The sequence below is a fragment of the Copidosoma floridanum genome, unplaced genomic scaffold, assembly GCF_036245765.1.
Source record: "Copidosoma floridanum isolate Cflo_tuat_1 unplaced genomic scaffold, Cflo_Japanese_pri ptg000006l, whole genome shotgun sequence".
Lineage (NCBI taxonomy): Eukaryota > Metazoa > Arthropoda > Insecta > Hymenoptera > Encyrtidae > Copidosoma > Copidosoma floridanum.
This window is the reverse complement of record NW_028321883.1, coordinates 23,985,155-24,012,524: the sequence shown is the minus strand read 5'-3', so window position 1 is coordinate 24,012,524 and position 27,370 is coordinate 23,985,155. Positions and strand designations below refer to the sequence as shown.

Below are 27,370 nucleotides of genomic sequence, written 5' to 3'. Positions count from 1 at the left end.
CTTAGTCATGATCAACGAGGCTCGCTAGCACTTATAATATACTAATTGACATTCGCGCGCGCGTGCGATTTTTTTTTTTTTTCTTCTTCCTCTACATTATACTTGCTCTCGTGCTCATTTGCCTTTGCTGGTTACATATATAGGTTTCGTATAAGCATATAGCCTTCTCTCCCGATAGCTTTATATATATATACACGCGCGATTTCTACACGATGTGTGTATGTGCGCGCGTAAATGCGCGTTTTACAGGGTAACACGTGCGAGCATCCGATCGTCATCCTCAAGGATATCAACTATCGGGACCTGTCCGCGATGCTGCACTTTATGTATCAAGGCGAAGTCAACATCAAGCAGGAAGACATTGCCAGCTTTTTAAAGGTCGCGGAGATTCTCAAAATCAAGGGCCTCACCAGGACTAACGACGACGACGTGAGTAAATATGCATACATTATAATATCTTTTTTGTTTTTTTCTTTCTCTCTCTCTCTCTAATTAATTCGCGATCTGATAACGATGAAATCGCGCCATGAGGACAGTGGCGCATCAGAGTGTGGGTATTATATTCTGATTCACGCGCTTGGAGCTATTCCAGGTCAGCGCGGCTAGGATGATTCTCTTTGTTTTTTCCCCTTTACATGTTAAAAGTAGGTATATTTATACGGACACCACTGTACAATTGCGCAAGAGAGTTAGCCGGGTTTTTGAGAAGTGTTAACGTAGCACACACTCGGCCTATATACTTATAATACTAGCCGTTTAGAGTCGGCTCTCGTACGCGAATGGATTAATATTTATAGCTATTGTAATTTTAAACGTGTTGCGCTTGCTGTATAGATGTATCTTCTCATTTGGAAAATAGATTTCTGGCGTTTGAGCGCTTTAACATGTGTACAAGCTGCTGGCGGTCGTCAATGTAAACCTTTATAAAAAAAATAAACAAGGAATTTACATCAATGAAATTTAATATCATTACGTTGGGTAGCGTCAAATCACGGAAACTAACGGGTTGCGCAAAGCTTACGTCGTTGGTGGCCATAGATTGCATAAAAGCGCCTTTTATTTCGTATTTATATATATATATATATATATATATATATAATATTCCAACAACATATACTATATGTATATTAATATACAATATATATATATATATAAGTATACTACAATCGTGGTCTGCTTATCGTGTGTAGGTATGTGTACATGCGTACTTACCGCTCGTTGGTACATGGTAGTTTCTCTCCAAAGATAACTAAGCAGCATATTTTAAAATGTTTGTACTGCTCATTGAAATTCAATAAATATTTTATTTTACATGTATTCGTTAATTATGTTTTACACTGCACATACATTATGTGTTAATTGGAATATAAATGACGGTCGATTATTTTGATGTGCTTAACTACAGTCGGTAGGGCAGGAATTGTCGTTTCACGCAGTACAAATTGTTAATAGTATAAGCTACATTTGTTGATATTATCAAGGCTGAAATGGTTTAAAAAAGCAATTTATAAGAGAGAAATCGTTCAATTTTCAGGACGAAGCGGACAAAGAATTGGTCGATGCTCTGCCACTGGTACATCACGATCGCCCAAATGCAGGCAACGTTTCAGCACCAGGTCGATCGGCATCGACGCCCGAGTCATTTAGTGAGCCAGCCAAGAACTGGAACTCTTCCTGTCACTGCAGAAACCGAACACCAAAGGAGGAAGGATGTAGCAAGACATTCCGCGAATCGGTCGATCCATTATCATCCGACAGTCATTTGATACACACCGAAAGTGGTAGAGAAATGTTAAATCTCAATGTGGACGATGAACCGCTCGATTGCTCCGCGAGCATCGAAGACAAGTCTCACAAGGCTTCGATGGAATATCCAGAGTACAAGCCAGATTTAGGCCTCATCGGTTCTGAAATCCGACATTTGACTCCGGAAGTCGAGTGCATTCAGAGGCCGATGTCAGCTGTGATGCCGCACATAGAACAGGAAAACGTAGACGCCATGCTCAATACGCAAATGATGGGTTACAGCAACCCGCACTGCCAGAACGATCCAGTTGGTAAGACATTGGCTAATGAAAAAATATAAAACCAAAATAAAATATATACTTTTCTTGTGACAACTTTAACTCGAGGATTTTTCAAATAAAGTGCACCAAACAATCGGAGTTAGATTCATACAATATTTTCATCTTTATTATTTACAAGTTCAAAAATGTATACACCTACGCTTAAGTAATAACCGTATACTCGATTGATTTCTCACAGGGGTGAACTTTTGTTTCTTTTTTTTTTTTTTTTTTTTTTTTTTTGTTCCATTATTTTTACACAGGTTTTCACGACACCGGGACAACGTGCCCGAGCGACTATCTTCCCGACCCGTCGACGAGCTGCAGCAGCAACACCACGAGCAAGGGTCGCCGGACCGTGAAGGGTCTGCCGGGCAGCAGTCTTTCCCTCGAAACGACTCTGCGAGTCATATCCGAGCTGGGCCCCACAATCCGTATGGAGCGCGGAAAAGTGATACGCATGTACTCGTGTCCCTGGTGTCTGCGCCACTTTACGCGTAAGGAAAACCTCAAGCTCCACGTACGCTACATACACGGGCCGCTCGAGAGCCTCACGTGCAAGCTCTGTGGCAACAAATACAAAAACAGTAACAGTCTTCGCGTTCACTCGTACCTCTACCACAACGCTCAGAGAAATAACAAGTCGTCGTCGTCGTCGACGACCGGCAATAAACCCTCAATTGTTGGCGGAAATGCCTGATCGCGACTTATTGCTCTATGAAATTCTATTTCTTCGATCTTCCCGTCTTATTTATATTATTACTCTATTTTTTTCTTTTTTTCTTTGTCGAAGTCGTTGTTATTATTGTTATTTTTTTATTTTTTTATTTTTTTTTTTTCGTTATTCGGCTTTTACGCAGCATAAAATACGCATGATATTATTACGCTTCGTATGCAACGAAAGAGAAAATTCTATGTCTGAAAAGTCGAAAGTATATAATGGGAGCGCTAACTAGATTCGTTTTATATACGCTTTGTTGTTGATGAAATCGTCGAGCCTACGAGAGCCTTTTTAAATATAATGTAAAAGAAACTCGACGGCTTTGAGGGCACGCGCACAAAGGATGCGACAATAATTTTCAAGTTGCGTGCATCCCGGCGGAAAAAATGTAAGGAAACGCGTGAGGCTAAAGAGACATGGCTATATGTGTGTGTAAGGGAACACCACACGTGTGTGTGTGTGCATGTGCCGTAGAAAAGGAGGACTGAGAGGAGAAGGAAGAGAAAAAACGGAGAATGAGGTGAACGGAAGTAGCCGATGTTTAAAATGCAGCGTAGAAAGAAGATCGGACGGACACGAGGCGTAACGTCGAATTACCGAGCCACCTGTTCCTTCCCCGGAACAACTTTATTCTCGCGTAATTTGAATGTCGGACCCATTATTTTCGATCGCTCGCACAAGCTCGATGCGGCCAGTCCGAGTGTACCTAATTTCGTTAAATTTTGCCTTTGGCAAAGAACAAAGGTTAACTTTACATCCCTCGTGACGTTATTAATCATTATAATATATATATATATGCATATGCTACACGTAATTTTACCTATTGACATAATAATTTATTGGATTGTCATTGTTTTCTCGTGCTAACGTGGCCTTACTATAATACGTTTATTTACAAAATTGATAAATATGCCGTTCAAACAATACCATTTAAATAATCATTCATAAATGTAACGACGATATTAACCCTTTCTTGCATTGCGCAGAATAAACGACGGTCGATTTTGTCCACATTCACAGTCTAGTCGATTTCGTATTACTCTTAGTAACTTATTTACAAATAGATAAAAACTTTTTTTTTGCATGTATATATATATTTATACCGATGTATAAAACGTTGGTGCGCCCAGAGTTGACTTACAACTATAAGCAAGTACAAACAGTCGTAACAGACCCTTCCTCTTCGTATGTGTAATATAATTATAACGAGCTAACGTGCACGTAAGGGTTAATTGACAATGGAGTATTCACAATAATTATACACATAATAATAATAATGATAATGATGATAATAATAATAGTAATAATAATAATATCGTATAAAACGATCCAAAGCTTTGCCCGAAATTAAATAAATAAATTTTCTTCGAATCATAAAAAATAAAAAATAAAAAATAAAATAATAATAATAATAATAACTGAGCTCTCGTCGATTCACTCTCGTTCGCCAACATCAGTCTCACTGCTGTTGCTTCAACTATTATATCACAATCGCAGTTAAAAAAATCCTAAAATACACGGAAAAACGAACCAACGACGCTGCAAGCGCATCGAAGATACTCCTCACCACCACAACGCTCCCGATAAAAGTCATTCCACTCGCGAAAACACGCCCAAGGCTGCATCACCCAAGTCAGCAGTGTCATCATATGTAGTCCGAGGGACAGTTGGAGGCCTCGTTGATGGCCGACAGCCTGTACTGCGAGGCGGTCTCGTAAACCGGAGGCGCGTCGCCGTCCGGGCTGTTGTCGTCGGCGCCGCTTCCGATGTGCCCCGCCGGTGCCCCCATGATCATCAGCATCATCGGGTTAGCCGAGTTCGAGCTGAGGTCGCTGTAGTAGGCGCTACTCGGGGCGCTGCTCAACGGGCCGTCGGGCTCGTTGTCACTGCCCGTGTACGCCGTGTTCTGGTACGACGGCTGTCCGGGTGCCGGCCCCGGTTGCGGGTGGTGATGATGAAGTTGTAGATGCTTGTTCGCCGCCTGGTGGTGGTGATGATGGTGGTGATGATGGTGGTGGTGGTGGGCGCTCGGTAGCAGCACCGCCGGCCCGTTCTCGTACATCTCGTAGTCCGGCTCCCTTAGCCTGCAACCAAATGTTTTATCATGGGTATATTTCAAGATTTTCTTTCCCCCCCCCCTTGCATCGTATACATATATTTATATACTCGTTAAGTGTTGAAAGCTTCGTTAAACAAGTTTTCAGTTAAACTCGACACTTGTTTAAGTTGGCCTTTGTTTCGTGTGCTTATATATGGACAATGTTATATGTTTTCCGTCGGTGAAAAAGTTGTGTTAGTTTGCCTCGGTCTCGCGATAGAACGACTATAGCGTACCTATAGAGATTGTTATTGGTTATCGTCAGTATAATAAATGCGACGAAAAAAAAAAAAAGAAGTTTTTTGGAGAAAAAACATATGTTACGTATAATAATATATACAATAGCTTTAAACATACGTAAAATAAGTACCTTTTTTTTACCAAAACGTAGTAGTACGTGCATTATTGAAGCCAGAACGAAATCATTTTTATACAGTCATGTTTTACAATAGTGTATTTAAATGCTAATTACTGTAACTGAGTATTTCATTACAATTTTTACGGATACACGTATTTTCAGTACAGTATATCTCTCAGTGTTACCCAATACAAAGGCTCTCTTATTTCTTAAAGGAAAAAAAAAAAGAATTTTTAAAACGTGTAATTTTATATCGTTTACTAATGTTGTACTTTTTCTCTTTTTTTTTTATTTTTACTCAAGCTTCATCTGTCACGATGGCGAATAGTAATGTTAATTTTATATAATTACATTTATTTTTAACAAAGCAAGTTTTAACGCATATATGTAAAAAGCAATTGTTATGCGATTTGTAATGATTATTTACAAGAGTAAAGTAAAAGGGGCTTCCTGTAATTTGTCTTTAGCTTTAAAAATTGGTTAGTTTGTTTAGATATTAATTTATTAGTATTAATTTGTATAAAGTTGATATATTACATTAATAAATAACAAAAATACAGTACAAGAATTAACTTTTATTCAAGAAAAAAAATTTTTAACCGATAAACTTACATTTATGATTATTAAGTTATTTATAGTAATCTAACTAATAATAAGTTGCTAAGCAAAATAAGTTAAAAGTTACGTTAATGACTTGGAAAAAAAAAAAAAACAAAAAAAAAACAAATGACCAATGAACGTGAGATATCTACTGTAATGTGCAATAAAACAAACGAAATGGTTTATGTATTAATTTTTGTATAGCACTTGAATAAAAAAATAATTTGTTATCCAATACAAAGTGTTCAATTTTACTTGAAAAATATAATTTTTTTTTTTTTTTACTGAAATTTTGCTCTCGTATTTATTTTTTATTTTATTTTTTTATTTTAAGCCGAGTAGTAACCTGCTGAAAAAACTATTTGAAATTCTAATGTGCATCCTTTCCTTCCTCAGTTGAATAATCACGTTTGTCTGAACCTACATAAAGATTTCCTGTTATAAAAAAATGTCTCTCGAAATAAACGTGCCCGCATAAATAAGTAAGTTATTTTAATTTTGCACGATAAAATTTTGCGCGCGAAGGTAAAATGAATGAATGTTCTTTTCGAAATTCGATCGAGAAACGTGAGAATTTGTGTTTTTGCTTAAAAATTTTGAAGTGAAAGAACATTTCTAATTTAATGAAATTCAACGTACATTTGCAAATGATTGTTTTGGCGCAATAGATCCATTCTAAAGTTCATCGGAGCCAATCATCATCATAGGAAGTATTTGGTATCGACAACTGAAAACAAGCGTTTTTCATATATATTTCTTTTTTAAAATTTTTTTGCAAATGGCCGAGACATTTCCTGTTTTACCATTAAATTGATTTCGTGTGGAAAAAAAAAAAAAAAAATAATAAGAAAAAAAACTGTGACGCTGATAGCACTACTTCAACACGTTTGACATCAATCGGACAAAATGAGTTTTGCGAAAAACCTCGATCATGCAGCTTGAATTTGCGTTTATCAATTTATAACCAAGAGTTGGAGAGCGGAAGCACAGATTGTGAATCATGAATGGCGAAAGATTTAAAGCACTACCCTCTACGTGTACAGGTATACACCGAAATAGCTCGTGGCAAATAATTCGTGTACTATCGATTTTCCGATTGGCCGATCTATTTGAGGCTCCTGCAAAGAAGTGACCGAGCGAAATGACATCATTATTTATTTAGAGTCACATCCGGCACGAACCCATGAGCGTCACTTGAACGACAATTCAATATTCAGCATCAGTTTTCGACGAAATAAGACACAAGATATTATTAATACAATATTTTTCCCGGAAAAAAGTTACATATATATATACACATGCATATCAAAAGTAGGAGGGGAATGAGGGTGATAGGAAATAGAAACAATATATATATATATGTATATACATATATATATAGATATAGATTTTGTACATAGTATATTTCAAGTATAACATCTTAGCCTGGGCATCGAGTTGATAATGTTACGAAAGAGAAAATCCAATCAATTCTACTTGACGTGGCATTTCAAAAGAAAAAATCCTCGCTCGAAAATCCAATCAATTCCAGTCGATGTAGCTCCAAGAGCGAGCGAAAAATTCCTGCGCGACAATGTATATACACGTATACATATACACACAAGTGTAACGAAACAGAGAGACAGAAGAGACGCAGGCAGATCGAGAGGGACCCTTTGAAACCTTATATACACGCGCACTCCCACATCATTCATACATGTATACATGTAGAAAAGCACATCAGAGCGTAATTCGGAAATATTACTTTTGCCATATATGTATAAAGAGAGAGCAGCCGAGAGAATAAGAAGAGGCGGAAAATAAAGCGATAAAAGCCTGAGACATGTTACATTACACTAGATGTAGTATGGCAGTATATACATTATACTATACGAAAGGAAACCCAAGAGCGCGGATGGGAAGTATATTTAATATATTGTGGTGGTTGGATAAAGGTAACTCACCTCTGGCTGTGCCTGGTGCAGAGGGTGTCCTGGTGTTGGCGGTGGAGGCCAACGGCGTCGAGCTCGTGGTAATGCTTGTCATCGGAGCCGCTGGCGTAGCTCGCCGCCTGGGAATCAAGCTCCGCGTACAGCGCCTCGTCCGTCTGCATGTGCGTGTAGTGGTTCTGGAAGAAAAATCGTTGCCAACATTTTTCTTTAATTCCAAGTTAATATTATATACACTTCTGTACTGGTCTAAATCAAACTTCCGGTGTACCTACTCTGGATAAAGTCATTTCACGATTCAGAATAGTAATACAGGTGCATTCGTTATTATTATGTTATACCAAGGTGGATCAGTACCAAATTAAAAGTACTCAAAATTAGAAAAAGCGTTGATGCAAAATCGCGATACAATACATTTTTGCGAAAAAAAAATGCTACAGGTCATGCAGAAAAAAAATTTGAATATTCGACACCAAATCGTCGGTATACAGTTACAGCTTCCTAGTGGACCGCAGGAGCAGCGACAGCGAAGGAGGACTTTGTGGTACCTCGAACTCAAAAAGATCGGCAAGGATATCGCGCGCAAACACCCATACCCAGACAGATGCGATAAATGAACGAGCGAATCAGTCGATGCTCAATCATTTGGAGGACGATTGGGTAAGGAATTCGTACTCCGTCCGGGTGAGTGGCCTAACTGTCTAGATGCGGGTTTGAGGGGCACCCGATTGCCACAAAGTGCTCCTCCTCCCAAGAGCCGTGGCAACTATCGGAGGTACTAAGGTTAACAATGAAATGGCGCTGTAGCTGCTCCTACCGTATAGACTGGGAAGTTGTAACTTTGAAACCTTTGCTCACACCCTGCGAGTATCGGTACATCTTTGGGAAGAAATCGGAAGTGTTATACTTTTACCGCGCGTAAAGCGCCCAAAGGGACGAAAGAAAGAAATCGGAGAGCTATGGCAGAGTCAAAAAGTATATGTAGTACGTGACATGTATTGTGGATGGATGTATATGTAAATATGGGTACTTACCTCTGATTGTGCCACGGGCAGGTTGAGGGCTCTCCGGTGCTGGGGCAGTGCCAGAGGCGTGCCCACACAGCCGGGCGGCCCGCCGCCCCGGCGCGAGCCCAGCCACGACCACACATTCACGTTGTGCCCTGAGGAAAAAAACAAAAAAAAAAAAAAAACATACAAAAGGAGGCCACGGGAACTCCACCGCTTTAGAAAAACTGGCTTTACGTTGCTTTATGTTACGTTACTCTATCTCTCCTCTCTGTACTGTTCTCTCTGGGCTATACACTGTATACATATACAACCCAGTGGGGTACGTCGGTCAAGAGCTACTGTGCTGCTGCAGCAGTGGTGTAGGGTATACGTGGCTGCTGCTCTTGGCGAAAGAGCTGCGAAATCGAATTTCGAGTTGGGGGGGTAACGAGAACCTGACCCACCCATCCATCCCCCGAAGCCCCGTCTCTCCTGACAGACAGCCAATGTTCACTGGTGGAGGGCTTTTCTATTTTCAAGCTTGGCGGGAATAGGTACTTCTTTCTTTCCTTCCTTCCTTTTTTTCAATATAGATAAATCGTATTTTCGAGGACGATGGATGACTTTTCATCCGCTCGGATCGCGAGTATTACAAGTAAACTCGCTGCGCGAAAAAAGTGTTTCCACGGTATATGGGTGTGCGAGCACGGGGAAAAAAAAAATATATATAAATATATATACTCGGTAATTGGCATTTTACTTTCGTTCGAGAGGGTTTTCCGGGCAAGTTTTGATTTCGAAGCGAAATTTCATTGCGAGTTTTATTTTCGCTTTTCTTTTCTTTTCCCCAACGAACGAAAAGCAAGGCGGGGTATTAATTTAATAACTGCGCGTCGAACGAACTATTGTTTTTATCGGGAAACTTTACTTCTGCGCTGTAACTTGGGGGGAAAAAAAAAAAAACAACAACCAAAAAACTTTGGCACTCCATACCGCGATATTGCACGTACGAGAAATATATATAACTTGAATAACTTTTAGTTTAATCTTGTTCCCTTCAAAATGCGCGCGTCTGGAAGTAAGTATAGAACCGCATGTTTTATACATGAACGCGCGTGTGCCGCCCAATGTCCAATATTGAAGTTCTTCTTATCGAGTGTTACGCAAACACAAAAAAAAAAAAAAAGTCAATAAAAATGCCCGCGACGAAAAGTCACGATCACGTGTTATTTATAATATAATGCACGGTATTGCGTATATGCATCAATTTTCACACGTTTTCACGGGGAAAATAAATCATCACGGGGATGATGAAAATACGCGTTTACAGCGTGCCCGACGCAATAGTATATCCGTTGATAAATTAATCAGACCCACTTAGCGAGAGATTTTCTCTCCGAGAAGAAGAAGAAGAAAACATTATCTTAATATGGTAATTACAGCACATCATCTGGAGGCTTCATGAATGCGAATAGAAATGATTAGCATTTATATATATCTATGGGCACGTAACACTTTGTATATGAGTTTAAATATTCATCGAAAAGAGAGGAAAAAAACAAGAAAGAAAGAAAGAAAAAGTCCACTTATCATAATCCGGCGGTAACTGTGTACTACTGTACTCCCCTGTATCCTGTATATGTATATATGTATATATGATACTTTGGCTCGCGGGTCGACGGTAAATGGGCTTTTCAAAACAAATCCCCGGAATTACTTTAAACTTGGCACTTCTCATGTTAATGCGCGTTATTTCAGAAAACTCGATTAATCCCGTCTCGTCGAAACGACGTCTATACATACATATATATATATATATACCTATAGGTATGTATACGTACACAGCTGGGGGGATTAAAATTATGGGATCGCGAAAAGACGTCTTTGACTCTTTTTCAGAGGGATAAAAGAAAAAAAAAAGAGAGATGGGCACGTACTTTACGGCAAAAAGATAAAAGGGCGCATTAAGATAAAGGAATAATTAATTAAAAAATCGCCCTCGTAGTATGCAAATGCCGAGTACTCTGGCACATGTATATGTATACGTATAGGTGGGTGTCTCGAGTAATACTAATAAGCCACTGTGTATAGATGTGTATCCACGATAATAGAAGTTTAACGGTGGGCTTAGTAAAAGAATCACGCTCGCGGACGTAGAAAAAGAGAGGAAACAAGAAAGAAAAAAAAAAAAAAAAAAAAAGAGAGGGAAGGGAAATAAATAAAAGTTGCGTTAAAATCAAGTTACACGTCCATCTCGTGTCAGCGGGGCATCATTGGCCCTCGAGTTCTCTACCCCCCGCAAAGAGGAGGAGGAGATCCACAAACAATTACACTTCGTCACGCTCTTACAGGCAAACTTTTCCCGATTTCTCTCCTCCCCCCGTAATCCGTCCCGTTGTTTCCCCGAATCAAGCCTGTACACGGTCTTTCATCGGCCACTCCTCGCCCCCTCCCTCCTTACCCCAATGTATAATAAAAATCCAATCTATCGAAGTAGCCGAAAGGAAAGAATGAGCAGTGAGTAGAAGTGGGGGTGTGGGGGGTGGACGAAGAAAACAAAGCCAGATCGACAATACAGAGAGGGGGGGGGGTGAGGGTGGGGTAAGGTGAAAGAGAAAAGATATACGTACCAGGATTGGGCGCGACGTCGTGATAAGGCGGCAGCTTGTCGAGCTCGAGGGGCGGCCTATCCGGTATGACTGCGAGGCCCACCGACGCGGCTCCCACCACGACGCTCCCGCCAGGATTTCCGCCGTCCTGATTGCCGGCTCGCTCCAACGCCACGCCGCAACAACTCGCTGCGAAAACGAAAGTGGAGAAAGCTCGGCTACATTACACGTGTCGGTTGTTCTTGTTTGTTTGTTTGTTTGTTTGTTTGTTACTGCTCCTGATGCATATATATATATATATATATATATATATATATATATATACATGATACGCCTACGCCATACGCATATATCCATCATGTTACACGCCGCGTGCGTGCGTGGGTCCTTTTTTGCCTGTCCGACTGTCTGCGTGCAGTGTACGGCAAGGGGATATGGCGGCAAGCCTCCCCCACGTCACGTGCACGCGCGCTCTCGTATAATAACCCGAGCGCCGCCACCACCACCCGTATACCCATAACCCCCCCAAATTTACCCCGCGACGCCTCGTACGGCTACTTTCTTCCCGCGCAACTCCCCCCGGAGAGAGGGGCAGCCAGCGTGCTTCCGCTATTTATTTCGCTCCTGCTTTCGCCGCAATCTCAACCGTATACACATTTTTACGGCTGCCTGCTGCTCTTCCACGTCGTTTAGTTATATTAAAATCTTTTTTTCTTTTTTTTCTTTTTCTTTCCTTTCTTTTTCCCTTCTCTTCTCTCGTACATATTATATGACAGCCCGCGTCTGCGGACGACAAATCCGAAAAGCGCATGGATGGAAATACGGGATGGGTGTGTTTCGGCGTTTTTCGCGCCGTTGGATAATTAATATATATACATACACATACGAGCCCGACGAGCACGGGAGAGAAGCGTCGCTGCCACGGTGTGATTGATATGATTGATTTTGATGCGAGTTATATAGCGGGCCTATACCATCGCGCGCCTATACCAGCCGAACGAGCGCAATAACGGGAAAAAAGTGGGGGGGGGAGGAGGAAGTCGGGAAAAAGGAGACGTAAATTGGAAAAAAGCGGCTCTCTAATCGCGTCGGGCCCGTGTCAATTAATCAAGCCACGCAGCCGGTAAATCCGGCTCCGATGCTGAGTGTGTACATATATGTGGGAGAGGGGAAAAAACAATTTTTCCCGATCGCGAGCTGCAGTCGACATCACAGGGACTTTTGATGGTCGGTTCGTGCCGTTAAACATGTATATATACGTAAGCACTTTAGCTGCTTGTATACGTTTGGGCCCGAAGAAAAGGGTTTCGAGTTGCGAAGGGTAGGTAGACGCGTCCCAGAGAAGAGGAAGATGAAGAAAACCAGCTATGTACGCTACACAAGGTATATCTTCAACCCTCCCTTACGCGCGCTCGCCTTTTTTTTTTTTTTTTTTCGATTCGCTAGGTTGTGCGTCTGCTGCGGGGTACTCGAGGACTTTCGTGCTCCTTAATTACTACGGAATCCGTTCGACAAAGGAGCTCAAGGCCGCAGAACGTCATAAGTGCTCCGGATCATAATACAACCAGCTCCCTTTATGTATTTCACGTTGGTACATGTAGATGAGCCCCCACCCCTACCTATACATAGGCGTATAATATATCACGGCGGCTCCCTTCCTCTCGAGTTTTTGCGTCCGCATTCTAACGGCGAGCTTCTCTCTTCCCGTCCCCCCGTTTCTTTCATTCTCGGGACCCTCTGCGTGGCGCACGTAATAATATATAGTATACCGTGTTTCTTTTTATGACGCGATGACAGCTCATGCCACTCACTGATCGATTCATAATCGTGAGGTTTTCGAGGAACCTATAATATACCTATACGCGGGCGCGCGGCTTTTTGTACCACACGTCATATACTTGTAACTACCTACGTCCTTTGCGCGCACAAAAGAGAGCTCTCTCGCTCGTAATAACGGAAAACAATCGCAGTGCCGCGCGGATGTATGTCGGAGAATTGAAACAAAAAATAAAATTTTTTACGCTTCGTTTGAGCTTTATGTACATTATTTTTTTTTTTTTTTTTTTTTGCCCGTCTGGGTGTTTGCGATTTATTTGTGGGTCGATACGTGCGTTGGTCGGTTTACGTGTTGTTTTTTTGTTGGATTTTATAAATTTTCTTTCCCCCGCGTTTGATTCAATAAAAATACATTTGACGCGTGTGTTTTTTCTTTTTTTGTATTTATTGCTTTTTACGAAAAAACAAAAAAAAAAAAAAAAAAACAAAAAAACAAAAAAACAAATATGTGAAAAAGTCGATCAAACAATGCGATTTTGTATATTCACCCCCAAAAAAATATAAAAGTAATTTGAAAATCAACTCACCTCTGCCGTTTGCGCTCTTTAACCTTCGACAATGGAGCAATGTGACCATGACCACGGCACCGATACCTGCCGAGAGCAGCGAAACTATGACTAACGTTAACAACCAACCAAGTTCACCGGGTGCTTCTGAAAAACAACAAAAGAAAATATCCAATCGTTACTGTTTATAATTTTTTTTTTTTTTTTTTTTTTTTTCTTGTCAAAATTGTATACTATGTATTAATAAAAAATTGTTAAAGCTATGCGATTTCAACCTTTTACGATAAATATTTAATCGTGTAAGGTGCACACCTCCTTTGAACACTACATGTATGTACGCAAGTCTGGTATATTTGAAATTTTTCTCTCCCTCTTTTTTTATTTTTCGTATCAAACGCCAGAGCCAAAGCTATGCCATTATCCCGTCACGGAGCACGACAGGCTTCCCGGAACAGCTGATGGTAAAATATACGCGAGCGGGTGCGTACTGATAACACTCGCAGGGGTGTGGACGGCTGTCCGATAAAAATCGGGAAAATTGCCTACAATTAAGCTCATCGCTCGCAGCAGTCATCGAGACGTCGGGTAATCTTTTTTTCTTTCTTTTTTTTTTTTTTTTTTTTTCATAAATCGCTAGAGATAAGATTATCGAGTTGTTATTTTTCCCCCTTTCTCCGTTATAGGAAGGGAGCCCCACGTCTGATTTGCAAACGCGAAAGAGGAAAACGAATAATTTAATTCAACGCTATCGTATCGGGGAGAAAGGCGACCCTAAATTTTTACGCGGCAGTAAATACACTTTCGATATTTCCGGCTCTGTATCCCTCGAAAAGCACAACAAAACAATGAGATTCCGGGATTCCCCTTGGCGGGAAATATTGCGCGTGGAATCTCGGGCGCGCGGGGCAATAAAATTTTGAATAAACATCGGCCGGTGTACCGTTAGCCCGGAGACATTCACGGATGGAAAATGGGAAACGGGGAGGAGAAAAAAAAAAAAAAAAATGAAGCTCCCGCATCGGTCCCCACATCTCGATTCTCTCCTTCAAAGGCCAATAATCCCAAGCTGCTACCAGAAGTAAATTTCTGGAAAGACGCTCGTGGGAGCTGTTGCTCAACAACAACTGTACCTACACTCCGCGTACACGAATGGACCTCGGTATATCCACGATGTAATAACAACACACTCTCTTAGGAGCCCTGTAGGCGTTTTAACCGCGAGTAAACTCGCATCCGAGAGCTACCTTGCCCGCATCATCAAAGTAGGTACCTTAAGAGGGGGGGGAGGGTATATAGGCACACATTGCAGGTAATTCGAGTGCGCGCGATGGTCCACGCATAATAAGATAGTCCTTTCTTATATGTATACACATATGGAAGAGATGGTGCAGCTAGCGAGTTTATTAAACGATGCTCGCGCGCGTATATATGGGTGCACACACACGCGCGCACAGGTGCGCCGGTGAAGACAATGCGGCTTTTTCGCGCGGTAATGCAGATAACCGTGTATATGTGGTGTATTGGGTGTATATGTAATAAGTATCTATACGCGATGCCGCGAGTTGGCAGGAAAGAAAGGGGGGTGGGGGAAAGGAACAATGCGCTTTATGACGCCAGCGGCTCTCAATAGTGAATAGTCTCGTTGACGATAATGATAATGGCGATGCCAATAAATTCACCCTTCCCCCCTAACCCCCTGTGTGTGTGTGTGTGTGTGTGCTCTACTCTGTTCTTTTCCCCGATGTAACGTAGACTCGCCTCCTTTTCCTCGGTTTTCCTCGGCAGCTCTCTCCTCCTTAAATTCCAGCTTCCCTTGTTTTTTCTTCTCCCTTTTTTTGCTAATCGAAAAACCGCTTAGCCGCGGCTTGCGAGAGCTAATCCCCCGGAGGCCGTTCCTATTTACATTTATGCGCGCTCCAAGTGCGTATATGGCTACGCGGAAAATATCACTGCCGCGCGCTTCGGCTTAGTTAGGCCGCTGTTGTTGCGCTTCCGCGGCACTGCGCAAAAAAAAAAAAAAAAAAATTCCCCGAGCTTTCTCGAGAAACTCTCGAGCAGGTAAGTATAGTTACACAGCAGCGCAGTTGATGTTTTTTTTTTTTTTTTCAAATTTTTTTTTATACATCCCAGGAATAGCTGTATTGTTATATTGTGTTTACGGTGGCCGCGGGTACACGAGCTACGTGCACGCACACATTAGCCGTTCGTACAACGTATACATGTAGAAACGGTGCTTTGGCCAAGTGGCACGCGAGCTTTTCCTCCTTTTCTGTTTCCCTTTCCGCTACTTGGCCCCTTCTTCTATATATTATGTACCTTCTTCCGCAGCCTATACCCTGCAGCACGGGGCACGACGAGGGACTATATTATAATATATATACTGCGCGGCAATTTGTTTGCTAGCTCTTTGAAAACTGTCGGCGCGAATATTGCGGTATTTATATCGAGAGCAACTGCAGCTCCCTTTGCTGTACACTCGGGCAGCTTCCTGTACTCCCCTCGTTTCTCTCTTTAGGACTATAGGTATATATTCATATACACACGAAACGAAATGGCTTTTTCCCTAAGCAGTTGGCTCTCCTCTCGCCTTTTCTTTGCTCTCCATCTCGCGGTGTACACACACACAGCGGCATTATCCCAAGCGAATAAGTGGCCCCGGCTGTACGCGTGGTACTTATATATGTATATAAGTAGGTATATGATATTCTATTTATTCCTCGGCACACGAGACCCCGAGCACGAAATATAACCACTTGAGACCCAGTGGAACGTGAAATGTGAATACCCCGAGTATAAGTATAATATCTAACCAAGCAGTTCAACCAAACGGAGCTATCTGCGGGGATACAATTTTTTGCTTTTCCCCTAATTATCGTAACGAGCTTACAAATGTATAGGTAAACGCATATGATATGTACCTTATTCGAATGATGTGCATAGGGTACTCGGCTGGATTGACGCGATCTTCGCGCGTTTATATCCGAGAAGGTCCGCAATGACGGGCAGCGGCGCCTTTTCACTGTCACGCCTCGAGCCAGCAACGATTGTAACATCTCTCTCTCTCCCTTCCTCCCCTCTATATACATGTACCACAGTTAAAGCGTGTACTCATTTGTAATCGTAAATAACGCGGCGGAGGATATACACCGAAAGTGCCCCGAGTGATGTGTATCGTATGTATACGACATAGCGAGTATATTATATACCGTAGACGAGAAAGCTCATGCTGACGCATCACGAAGTTGTAAAACAAAAGTATAAAATACGAGGAGGCCGAAAAGTGTGGGTCCCTTTAAATTTATCAACGCGCAACAGGTATATAGACAAACGAGGACTCAAGAGGAGCCGAGCCGAGGAGGTGAATCAGAAATGTCTCGTTGTTCTTCGATCGCGTATCACCGGGACATTTCTCTCGTACATTACTTGCAACAATATTTGTCGGAGAGAAAGATATGTGTATCTCGTGGGCAAACAAACAATTTCATTTTTTTTTCTCGGCCCTCGTTCCCCCCCTTGGCTCCGAGACGTATACCTACATCATCCCTCCGGCTGCGGATAAGGCAGAGGTACAACAGCACGAGTAAAGGGCATATACGTACGTACATTTTGTGAAAAAACACATCCGGTGCAGCGGAGTAGGTGCTCCCGGCCTAAAACGACAAAACGAGATCGTAAAGTCCAAAAGTAACGCATGGCTGGCTCCACACGGGGTTGAGAGAGAGAGAAAAAAAAACTCATCGTCGCACCCTGTCTCCTCTAACGAATCAACGAACCCACGTACGAAGAGTGGGCCTCGTTGTCTTGTCTCTCCCCCGCAGCTCCATATATACAGCTCCCGTCGTCGACGCCCCCCCCCTCCTACCGTCTCTCGTTTCCCCCCTTTTCCACCTACGCCAAACTACTTCACACACCTTACGTATACGCGTATATATACTCACGTGAGCCCTCGTTGAAAAGTCTCAAGAGCAGCTCGCGCCCGACTATATACGTATACGTATACCTCCTACGACAGCGCAGCGTATATCATGACATACGTGTACACATATATATATATAGTTCGTATACGCTATACTGCTGCGACCCCCTCAACGTGCATGCATGCGTCTAGCATGTGCTTCGCGTTTAGCTGCTCCATAGGTATACATGTATAGCGAGTGAGACCCGTGTATATACATGTGCGTTGTGCATATGGGACGCCACGGGGTGAGCGAGAGGGAGATGATTGATAACACTCTACACGGTCCTTATCAGCGGCGCGACGTCGGCGCATATAGGTTTACATGCCCTAGCTATGCGTATACAATATTTTCATATACGACGGTATATAGCACGAGGGGGGGTGTGGGTGTGATGTAGCTATATATATGGGCAGGAGGTGGAGGAAGGACAGGCTCGGCTATAAAGGTTGACGTGGTCGCTGTACCTTTTGTGATGCGCGTCCCGAGAGAGGAGGCTCACCCCACCCTGTTAATTCACGCGTCGGGACGATATATATACCTACGCTCCTCCCCCTTCCTTTTCTCTTTGCTCTTCTTCCCTTTTATCTCTCTTTCAACATCTCACTCGAGCAGAGACTCTTTTTTTCCTTCCCTCTCTCTCTCCCCCTTGCTTGCGTCGGCACCCATAGTCGCCCCATCCCCCCTTTATGAGGCATTTATTCAAATATACCCCCGGCAGTTTCTCTCTTGTCTTGTCCCTCGCTCGCTGTCGTTGTCGAGACTGCGTGCCATAGGGCGGCCTATCTGCGCGCGCGTGTGTGGGCTCGCCCCAGCCCAACACCCTCTCCGCCACTCTGCTGCAGTTTTATACAGGTACTTATATATACGTATGTGCGTGTATAATAATATAATGCCAACGCGCGAGCGCGTGCGGCGTGTTATGTATATGCGTCGTTTGTGTACGCCGCGCCGCGCGTGAGATTTTGTCACAGAGATGGGGCACCCCCCCCTCCCCCCCCAAGAAGGGAATGCCGGCTGCAGGTACATGTACCTTATAGGCTGTTGTCTCCGCGCAACCTTGTATATATATACATATGTAGCGAACGAGAAGGAGCGACGTTTATATCGCAGATGCAACGCAAGAATATAGTACAAGTGCGGGTTATTTCTACGTGGATGTATATTATATATATGCGGCCGCAGTGTATATTATACAGGACGCGGCTCTTTCTTTTGCCTGCGTGCATATATATGTGTATATATACCTATGCATAGGTATGCATGAGCCGGCGAAAAAACAATTTGCAGGATTTCCTGCGTTTGTGAAAGTGCCGCGCGGGCTCGGAAAAAGGGGGGGGGGAAGGGAGATAAAGTTTTATTGTGCGCTAACCCCTTTTGGGAAGAGAGGAGGGAGTCGGATAGCCGATAAGCCAGCCGAGAAATGGGCTGCGCCCGCTATTTGCTCCGTCTCCTTCCTCTTTGTGCGCGAAGCAGGAAGGGGTAAGGGGGCTCTCTCCCACGTGTATATAGGTTTTATACCCCGAGCGCGTGTTTTTCTTGCCCCCCCCCCGCTCCTTATTTTCTCCCTGTATATATACCAATATTTCCGAGTTTACCTTTTCCAGTCTCGTCGTTATATATATATATATATATTCGTGTACCCCCTCTTGCTCGCAAAGAACACCGCAAATTCTATCACTGCCTCGCCCTCTTTCCCACTGTTGCTCCTCCTCCCTGGCTTTGCTTGCCACATCACCCCTATACAGTTACATTGTATACCGTGTGTACATTTGTGATGGAAATTTCGTTGTTTCTTCCAGATACCGGCTGATATCACAAGTTCAGGGGCTACTTGATATTCGCTACGTGTACCATTCAAGACTACAGAGCTCCCTTTCCCCCTCCATTCTCCTTTTTTATTCATACATGTCCAACACTTGGATGTAATTTCATTGAATTTTCCGGGTGTTTTTTTTAATATTTCACCCAAATGCAGGGTCTCTGGATTATACAAAAGCATCGAATTTAACATTTTACGAGTACGTCCCTCCTTTTTTTTTTTTTTTTTTTTTTTTCGTTGCTGTCGATGAAGCGATTTCGATGATCCATCAACGGTACGTGTAATTGTTTGAGTGCGCGTAAAGCAGCGATAACGAGTATTTATCAGTTCCACTCCGTTTTATCATCCGTCCACGTCTACGTGTATAATAATGTATGCGCGTGTTTTACACACACAACACACATATTGCTTGTAATGTACACTGTGTACATGCACACCCGTGTATTCCAGCGTAACGGCGGCATCGCCAAAATATTGATATGGATTATTATTTGGGCGTGCGCGAGCTGTTATTAATGGACACCGGTGTTTCATCTATGATGGCTGAAATTTCGCTGTACGGTACAAAGATACGTACATATATATATATACGCACGAGAGGAGGTAGATCCAACATTGTGCCGTATATATTATCGGTTGTGACCGATCGATATCTCCCCCCCCCCAGATCGGTGAGGTGCGGGTGCTTTGTTTTTTTCCACCCCGTTCCACCTCCCTCCTTTCCCATCCGAGGGGTATCCAAAAAGGTCAAATTTCAGCCGGATTAATCACCGGCACTTCAATTTTAACTCAAAGCTTTTTCCGATACTTTGCAGGGGGATGAGGAATAAAACAACAAAAATACAATATCATTGTTGTACCCCAAAAGTATACAATAACTTGTAACGTTATCGTACAAATGTACTAGACGTATCGTTGATTATATAACAAAAGCAGGGCACGTCCCGAGTATATATACTCGAAGGGGAAAAAAAAAAACAAACAAACATAAATAACCATCGTACGGACAAGTGGATGGGTAAACTCTCAGCGGAGAGAGAGAGAGAGGCACACGAGGAAGGAAATAAATAATAAGAAAAGAAAAAAAACACACGCACAGACGGACAGATGGTCCGAGCACGCGTGATGACTCTATATACATCCCCTAACATGCGAGTATAGAGTTATAAGGTATACACGCTAGATTGCTTTATTACACACCTGGGAACGAAAGAAGAAAAGGAAGAGAAAAAAAAAAAAAAAAAGGGACGCATCCGTGCCCCTAACGATGCTTGTAAACTTATCCGACCGCGGGGGGAGAAAAATAGCCGGCGAGCGGGAGCAGCCGGTATAGAGATCAAAATGAATTCGGAGGAAGAGGAGGAGGAGGGTCGTCGTTAGCTCTGGTCGGCAAATTGCCGTTAAGTTGCGCGTGCGTGTGTGTGTGTGTACCGCCCTTGGGTAAGAAAGAGCCACCAACAACTGCAATTCCGCGTGCCTCCTTTGGCTCATCTCGCGTGAACGAAATTACTAAATTACCCGGCGCGTATGCGTATATATACATTATGTATATATACGGATTCGAAGCCGATCGGCCGGCGCGCCTGTATATATCTCCTCGTCCCGATCCGACTGAAAAGAGGCGCGAGGAAACAGGTGCAACTCGAAAGTGCTGCCTCTCATCCTCCTCCTCCTCCTCTCCATCTTCTTCTTCTTCTTCTTCTTTTCTCGCGCCTGTACGTGTACAACATATACACGCGCTTCACTCGATCTCCTCGGAATCCTGGGAAGTGTCGTATCGTGCGTGAATTTATTTTTTTTCCCCCTCCGCTCACCGCAGCTGTATCATAACGTCGCTGATTCGCATCTCTCCACGTGCTTCGTGATATTTCACGTACAAATACATATAGGAGCGATGAAACTCGTCTCCAGTTGCACGGACGCGAGTAGAGTACAGATCAACACAACGCACGTAGTGTATTTTATAGCGAAGCAGAATTTATCGTGATACAGGTGTAGCCGGGTGATGTTAAGTATAAGTATCCTTGTAAAAATAAAAAAGAGCGCGCCGAACGTTGTAATGGGTATACGTATAAGTAGGGATGAATTATTTAGTCCCGAGTTCGACGGGCGAAAAATTACCCCCGTCCGTCTCGGGACTGGCACATATAATATACTGGTAACGTCTCAATTTCGGACGAGCTCGAACGTTTGACGGAGGAGGCGTTTGCCAAGAAAATTCGCAAAAAGGCAGTCCGTACGCGTACACACATGTATACATGTACAAGGTAAGTGTAAAAAGCGCGCCCGTCAATCGAAAGGGCCGCTGTACATGCACAGAGAGAGAAACATCTCCCGACCGCCCGCTGAAACGTTACATTACACTCGGACGCACGAGCTTATCTCTCTCTAGGTAGTTGAATGGCAGCCGGGGGGGGGGGAGGGGTTGGAGCCCCCGCAGGCAGGGGCAAAACTCTCTCTCTCTCGTGTACGTGTCTCGAGATTGACGCGATTAAGCGATCTGTCGATGACTGCGTGTCCCAGCCCCCCCTCGGCGACCCTACTCACACACACACACAGCATGCGCGGCCAGGGTTAAAATCATCCTCGATCTTTGGAGGAGGAGGCGCCCCGACGCGACTCGATGGATATATAGGGCTTCGCCGACGTATCGTGTGTCTCGCGTGCATGCGACGGGATTTTTCGAGGTGCTTCGACCCCGTGCACACACAAGCCCTTCTCCGGACATCGCGGTAGTTACGTGTATACATATGTAGGGCCGCGTCACGATGAAGCGATTATCACGGCTTCCCCCCGCCCCTTTGCTCTGTGTTAACCCTTATACGTATATGTATATATAGCCCACTGCTCCATCCATCTCTATAATTATATACCGTTGCTGCACGCGAAAGTAGCTACAAGCTTTTCCGGGGGCTTTCGAGTTTTCGGTCCTAATTGAGCGATTATCGGCCAAACGGGGGATTGGCTCCGTTGTTGTCGGCCAATGGGCCGTATGAGAGTGACGATGAACGAGCCCCCCGGGGCGCCCCGGGCTCTCTCCGTTGCTGGGGATGACAGCTCGGGAGTACGGCCCGCCGAGATTCTTTCTCCGGAGCCACTGCGGTGCGGATGACAATTTTGCGCGCGCCAAATTAATGAAGTCGTCGTCGCGATATACCCGTCACTCGCAAAGCTTAACGAACCCAATCGTTTGCTCCCCGGTGACTCGCGCCATCCCAGCCACCACAAAAAGACTCTCCACACCGGATATCCGAGCCTTTTTTTTTCAATCCTAATTAAACACTCCCCGCCTCTGTGTGTCGATATGTATAATTATACATAACACACCTCTCGCATTCACCGGACGACAGGGTGGAAAATTCCGCGGACAATACGTTTCTCGAGCGGCCCATTAGAGTACAGACCGAGAGGGGTTTGTTATTTATTGCGCGTACATCAGCACTCGCACAGGTAGGTAGGTATATACCCTCCATAGAATTTTCGCCACTATGCCGGGAATTTCCAGCGCGGCGGTCGACGGGAGAGTCAATTTATCAATACATCGATAAAATCAAGCTAACCCCCCCCCCAACCCGCCTTTAGATCGCAAAGAGCTCCGCGAAAAGAAGAAGACGAGGGTATGTATGTATACAAGCAAGCTGCGAAATGAGCGAAATCTTCGCGAGGGGAACGAGGCGAATAAGTAGTCCTGTGCGAAAGGAAAGACCCCGTCGTTCGTATATAAAGATAAACGCCGCTCAGGAGGTACATATAACCATTGAGAAATCGTGGCAAAAATAATGGTCCCAATACCCTCCCCCCTCCGTTTATATATATATATATACGTGTGTGTCCTGCCACTAACGGTATATGTATACATATTATCTATATACCGTGTGCAGCTTGGTTGAAGGGGCACGTCCGTTGTGTGCCTCCCGCGATCGTTACTCTCTACATAATTCGATCAACCGCGATCTCGTGCAGATGCACCCCGTGGAACGGCACCTCTACGGTACACATATCCGGGCCAGATCGCAATCGGGCCGTCATTGTCCGGACGTCGCGGAAAAGGGGCTCAAAAGGATCGCACTGAGCCGTGGTGAATCCGCGACGCTTGATTGACGTGCATATACAGCGCCGAAAATCTCGGGCAGATGCGCCAATTCCCCCCTCCCCCTTTCCCAATCGAGAGAAAGAAACGGAGGCTCTGTCTCCCCCTTTGCTCTTGTTCGGGGCAAAGAGCGAGAAACGTCAACGTCGCCGATCCCGTTGCCGCTCGAGCGGAAAAGTCTCCTTGATGTGGGTATATACCCTATATTTTATATATCGTATACGAGTGCATTTCGTACATATTAGAGTGTACGAACAAAGGGGGAACTCTGGTGTGTGTTTTGTTGTTACGTAAAGCCCCTCGCGTTGTGCCATTGTACCGCGTGTGTGCCATTTCACGGGAAATGACTGACGTTTTGCGAAATGCACGGCATCACCTCTCTGACGATTGCGAGTGTCTCTCGATCGGCCGATACGTGTAATAATTTATAGAAAAAAAAAAAAAAAAAAATCCATTGCAAAATCTTGCAAAGAGAAAAATTTGCATGGAGGTTCTATTTTCGCCTCCATATGGACCGTAATGAGTGACATTTGCATATATATCTGTGTACGTGTGTGTTTTTGCACGACGACGATCCATTGCCATAACGATAGGTGAAAAAGCTGTATACGTTTGCGCATTTATTTTTTGCTGTGGGAGCCAAGCGAGCGAGAGGTGTGCATAAGTAGGTATCGTTGAATTCCTCGGGCTTACTTGGAGCGCGATCGGATGGAAATTTATCGATCCAAGTGCTACTGCTGCCGCCGTAGCTTCGGTAATAATTGCCTCCACGAGCTTGCACCGGGTTTCTACACTTACACTTGGTAAAACACTCCTTTTTTTTTTTTTCATCTTAAGAGTGAAAATTACTAGATGTAAACGTGAGATTGTAAGTCACATTTTTTTTATTATTCAATATTAAAAAACCAAAGTTAAAAACAGGCCATGTGAGTAGGATTTTGAGAGGAGGGGGAAAAAAAAAAAAAGTTAAAAGGACACCACTCGAGCGTCTTATACGATACATGTACATTCGGGATAATCCCGATACGGCTCTACCATTTTCCCTGAAAGCCCGAGCCAATGCTCTTTTTTTTCCCCTCCCACAGCTCTTGCCGAGTGACCTTCCGCTCTCGCTCGGAGAATCCGTCGACTATATGCTCGATAATCCTATACTATATGCGTACATTTTGATATGGTGAAAAAAAAAAAAAAAAAAAAAAAAAAAGGTTAAAAAGCCGCTCTAATTCAGCCGCAGATAATCCGCGGTAGCTCTAAAAATTCATGCGCGTTCATAAATATGACGTATGGAGCCGTGCATGCATCGGAAAAAAAAGAGAGGGAGCGCGTATATGTATACCTATACACACACACCGAGGCAGTATATCTCGGGATAGGTATATGGCTATTTCATAAAAACTTGTTTTCCAATATATCTCCGGGAGAGCGTAAAGTTCGATAAAAATGAACAGGCCCGCGCTAGTTGCCCCAGCGATTGCGCCCCACACGAGGGGGCGTATATAGGCAACGATGCATCAAAAGTTAAGCATCGGAGGGAAGCTAGATATATAATGGGCGCTCTACCGTGCCGATGTCCCTCCCTCGTTGCTCTTCCTCTCGATTGGCCCCCTTTTTTTTTTTTCTTTAACGTATACACACACACTCTCGCAATACCGATACAGGCGCGCGATTTCTCGCCAGGTGAAACGTGACAAGTTGTCGACGCTCTATCTTACGTATAAATCCCGGCTCTTTGCCGCCGCGGCTGCATTGTGTGTACACACACCGTTCGAAGAGAGCCAACATCTCGCGGATGCATCTATCGCGCCTCTTCCCCCCCCCCCTCCTGCGATAGGGTGTATTGTATTACAGGTTGTGTGGGTAATATGTGTATCGAAATCGGCAGGAGGGAGGGAGGGAGGTAGGTAGGGAGAGATATCGAGGTATGTATAAGGCCAGCAAGGTGCGTCGCGCGGCTATTCAATGGCCACTTTGCGCCTCTACGTATGCATGTATGCTATATACAAAGGTATCCCCCCCCCTTTCCAAGAGATGTGTGTATACGTGAGCGAGCGCGGCCTGCAGGTATAAATCTGCGCAACACCGAGAGATCGTCTCCGAGATTATCTCTCCGCTGCACCGGCTCTCGGGTGTATTTATGTATGCGTGCGGCTGACGGCGTTGCCCACCACCGGCGCTGTCCACACCGTTGCGCAAGCGGAATTAGCGTGGACCAAGAGGAGGGGGAAATGAAAAAAAAAAAAAAAAAAAAAAAAAAGGGGGAAAAGCAGAGCGCGAGAAATATTCGAGTGCTCCGACTTTGGCGAAATTCACGCGAGGAAGCGAGGATAAACAGCTGGCTCGGCGTTTTTCGGTCCGGTTTTATCGGGGCTTGAATTATTTCACATCCTCCTCCTCCTTCTCCCGCTGTATATATACGCGCACCGTTTGTTTGCCGACCCGCGTTACTTTACACTATACTTTTCGCTAGCTTAGCTTTATTTTTTAAAACCGAAAAAATTAAACGCCACTAAATGTACGTCCAATGTGAACAACACACACCCTATACGTGTATTATCACGCTGTGAGAGTCGTGTACGGCCATAGTCCCTTCGTTTCTGTACGTCGTAAAAAGACAAAGCATACAACTTTTGACATAAAAACAAAAAAAAACAGGATATTACACCGAGTTCGAGATTTATATCGGATCCCACGGTGGTGGGTTGCGTATATCGACAACTGTTACTCTTTTTATTTTTTGTTGTTTTATCGCCGGCGCGATACGTGTGTACATCGAGGAGCCCGAATTTATCGCCCGCCAGGAGCAGGTAAGCGAAACCTCTTACACAAACGGAACACGAGTTGTCCATTCGGTCGAGAAGTGTTAATGGCTTGGCGTTTAGCACGTGGTGGCGTTGATGGGAAAAAAAAAAAAAAAAAAGAAAAAAAAAAAACACGTAAAGATATAGTTGGACTCACCGAGCGTGCCGTCGAGCGAGAACGAGTACCTGTCGTTCCTGAGGGCCCACGAGCACAGGTCGCACGTGGTGAGCCCGTCCGTGGGCAAATTTTCCTCGGGCAGGTAGGGCGGCCTCGGCGGTGGCGGCACGAAACTGCTCACCACCGCGAACAAGGAGTCAAAGTCGTCGCTCGAGTAATAATGGACCTCCTCCTCGGGCACACCCGCGAACCAATTGTCCATGTCGCCGACGACGCTCGGACTGCAGTTGTTGACGACCACCGGCCCGGCCCCGTTGCTGCTCGTGCTCGTGCCGCTCGTGCTCGCGTTGCTCGTGCTCGTGCTGCTGCTCGGACCGGCAACACTTACCTTCAACAAAAACCAAGATTACATTTTTTTTTTTTTTTTTTCAACTTTTACTCGCTCTTCTTTCCATCTATACAAATTTATTAAAATTAATTTAAATTGTATAAAAAAAAGGGGGAAGAACTGCATTTTGTCAAAGGACTCTTCTTGTATGTTGTCGTCGGCTAATTGCACATAAATTCAAAAGGGGGAGGGGGGGAATCCACAATGTTATCGAGAGCCGCATTTTGTTGCGGTAGGTAGGCATATGTACTCTTAGGCCCCCGAGATTTCTCAACATCGGCTCAAAGGAATTCGGCTCACCACCTCCTCCTCTTCCTTTCCCAATAAAGATAATATATCGCACCGGGACCATAAATACAGAATGGGAATTCCGGATTTACAAGCGAAAAAATGCATTTTAGACTCTACGTGTATATACGCATATATACACACCTATAGCCCGATATATCTCCCGGTATTTCACCTCCAACAGGTAGTAATAGCGCAT

The 27,370-nt window shown here is 44.0% G+C and overlaps 2 protein-coding genes across 2 annotated transcripts in view; one reads left to right on the top strand and one right to left on the bottom strand.

The window, feature by feature from the left end:
• Positions 1 to 5,924, top strand: part of LOC106640238 (uncharacterized) — an 8,081-nt gene extending 2,157 nt beyond the window's left edge. Inside the window, exons 2-4 of the mRNA XM_014354194.2 lie at positions 250 to 429; positions 1,535 to 2,057; positions 2,330 to 5,924. Coding sequence (XP_014209680.2) covers positions 250 to 429; positions 1,535 to 2,057; positions 2,330 to 2,766 — 1,140 coding nt within the window. The 3' untranslated portion in view covers positions 2,767 to 5,924. The remainder of the gene's footprint in view (positions 1 to 249; positions 430 to 1,534; positions 2,058 to 2,329) is intronic.
• Positions 4,302 to 27,370, bottom strand: LOC106640205 (uncharacterized). Its single transcript, XM_089598815.1, has 7 exons — positions 27,347 to 27,370; positions 26,535 to 26,883; positions 13,733 to 13,858; positions 11,391 to 11,558; positions 8,806 to 8,933; positions 7,787 to 7,950; positions 4,302 to 4,871 (listed from the first exon to the last, which is right to left on the bottom strand). Exons 1-7 carry the CDS (start codon positions 27,368 to 27,370, stop codon positions 4,433 to 4,435), a joined length of 1,398 nt encoding a protein of 465 aa, XP_089454941.1. The 3' UTR covers positions 4,302 to 4,432.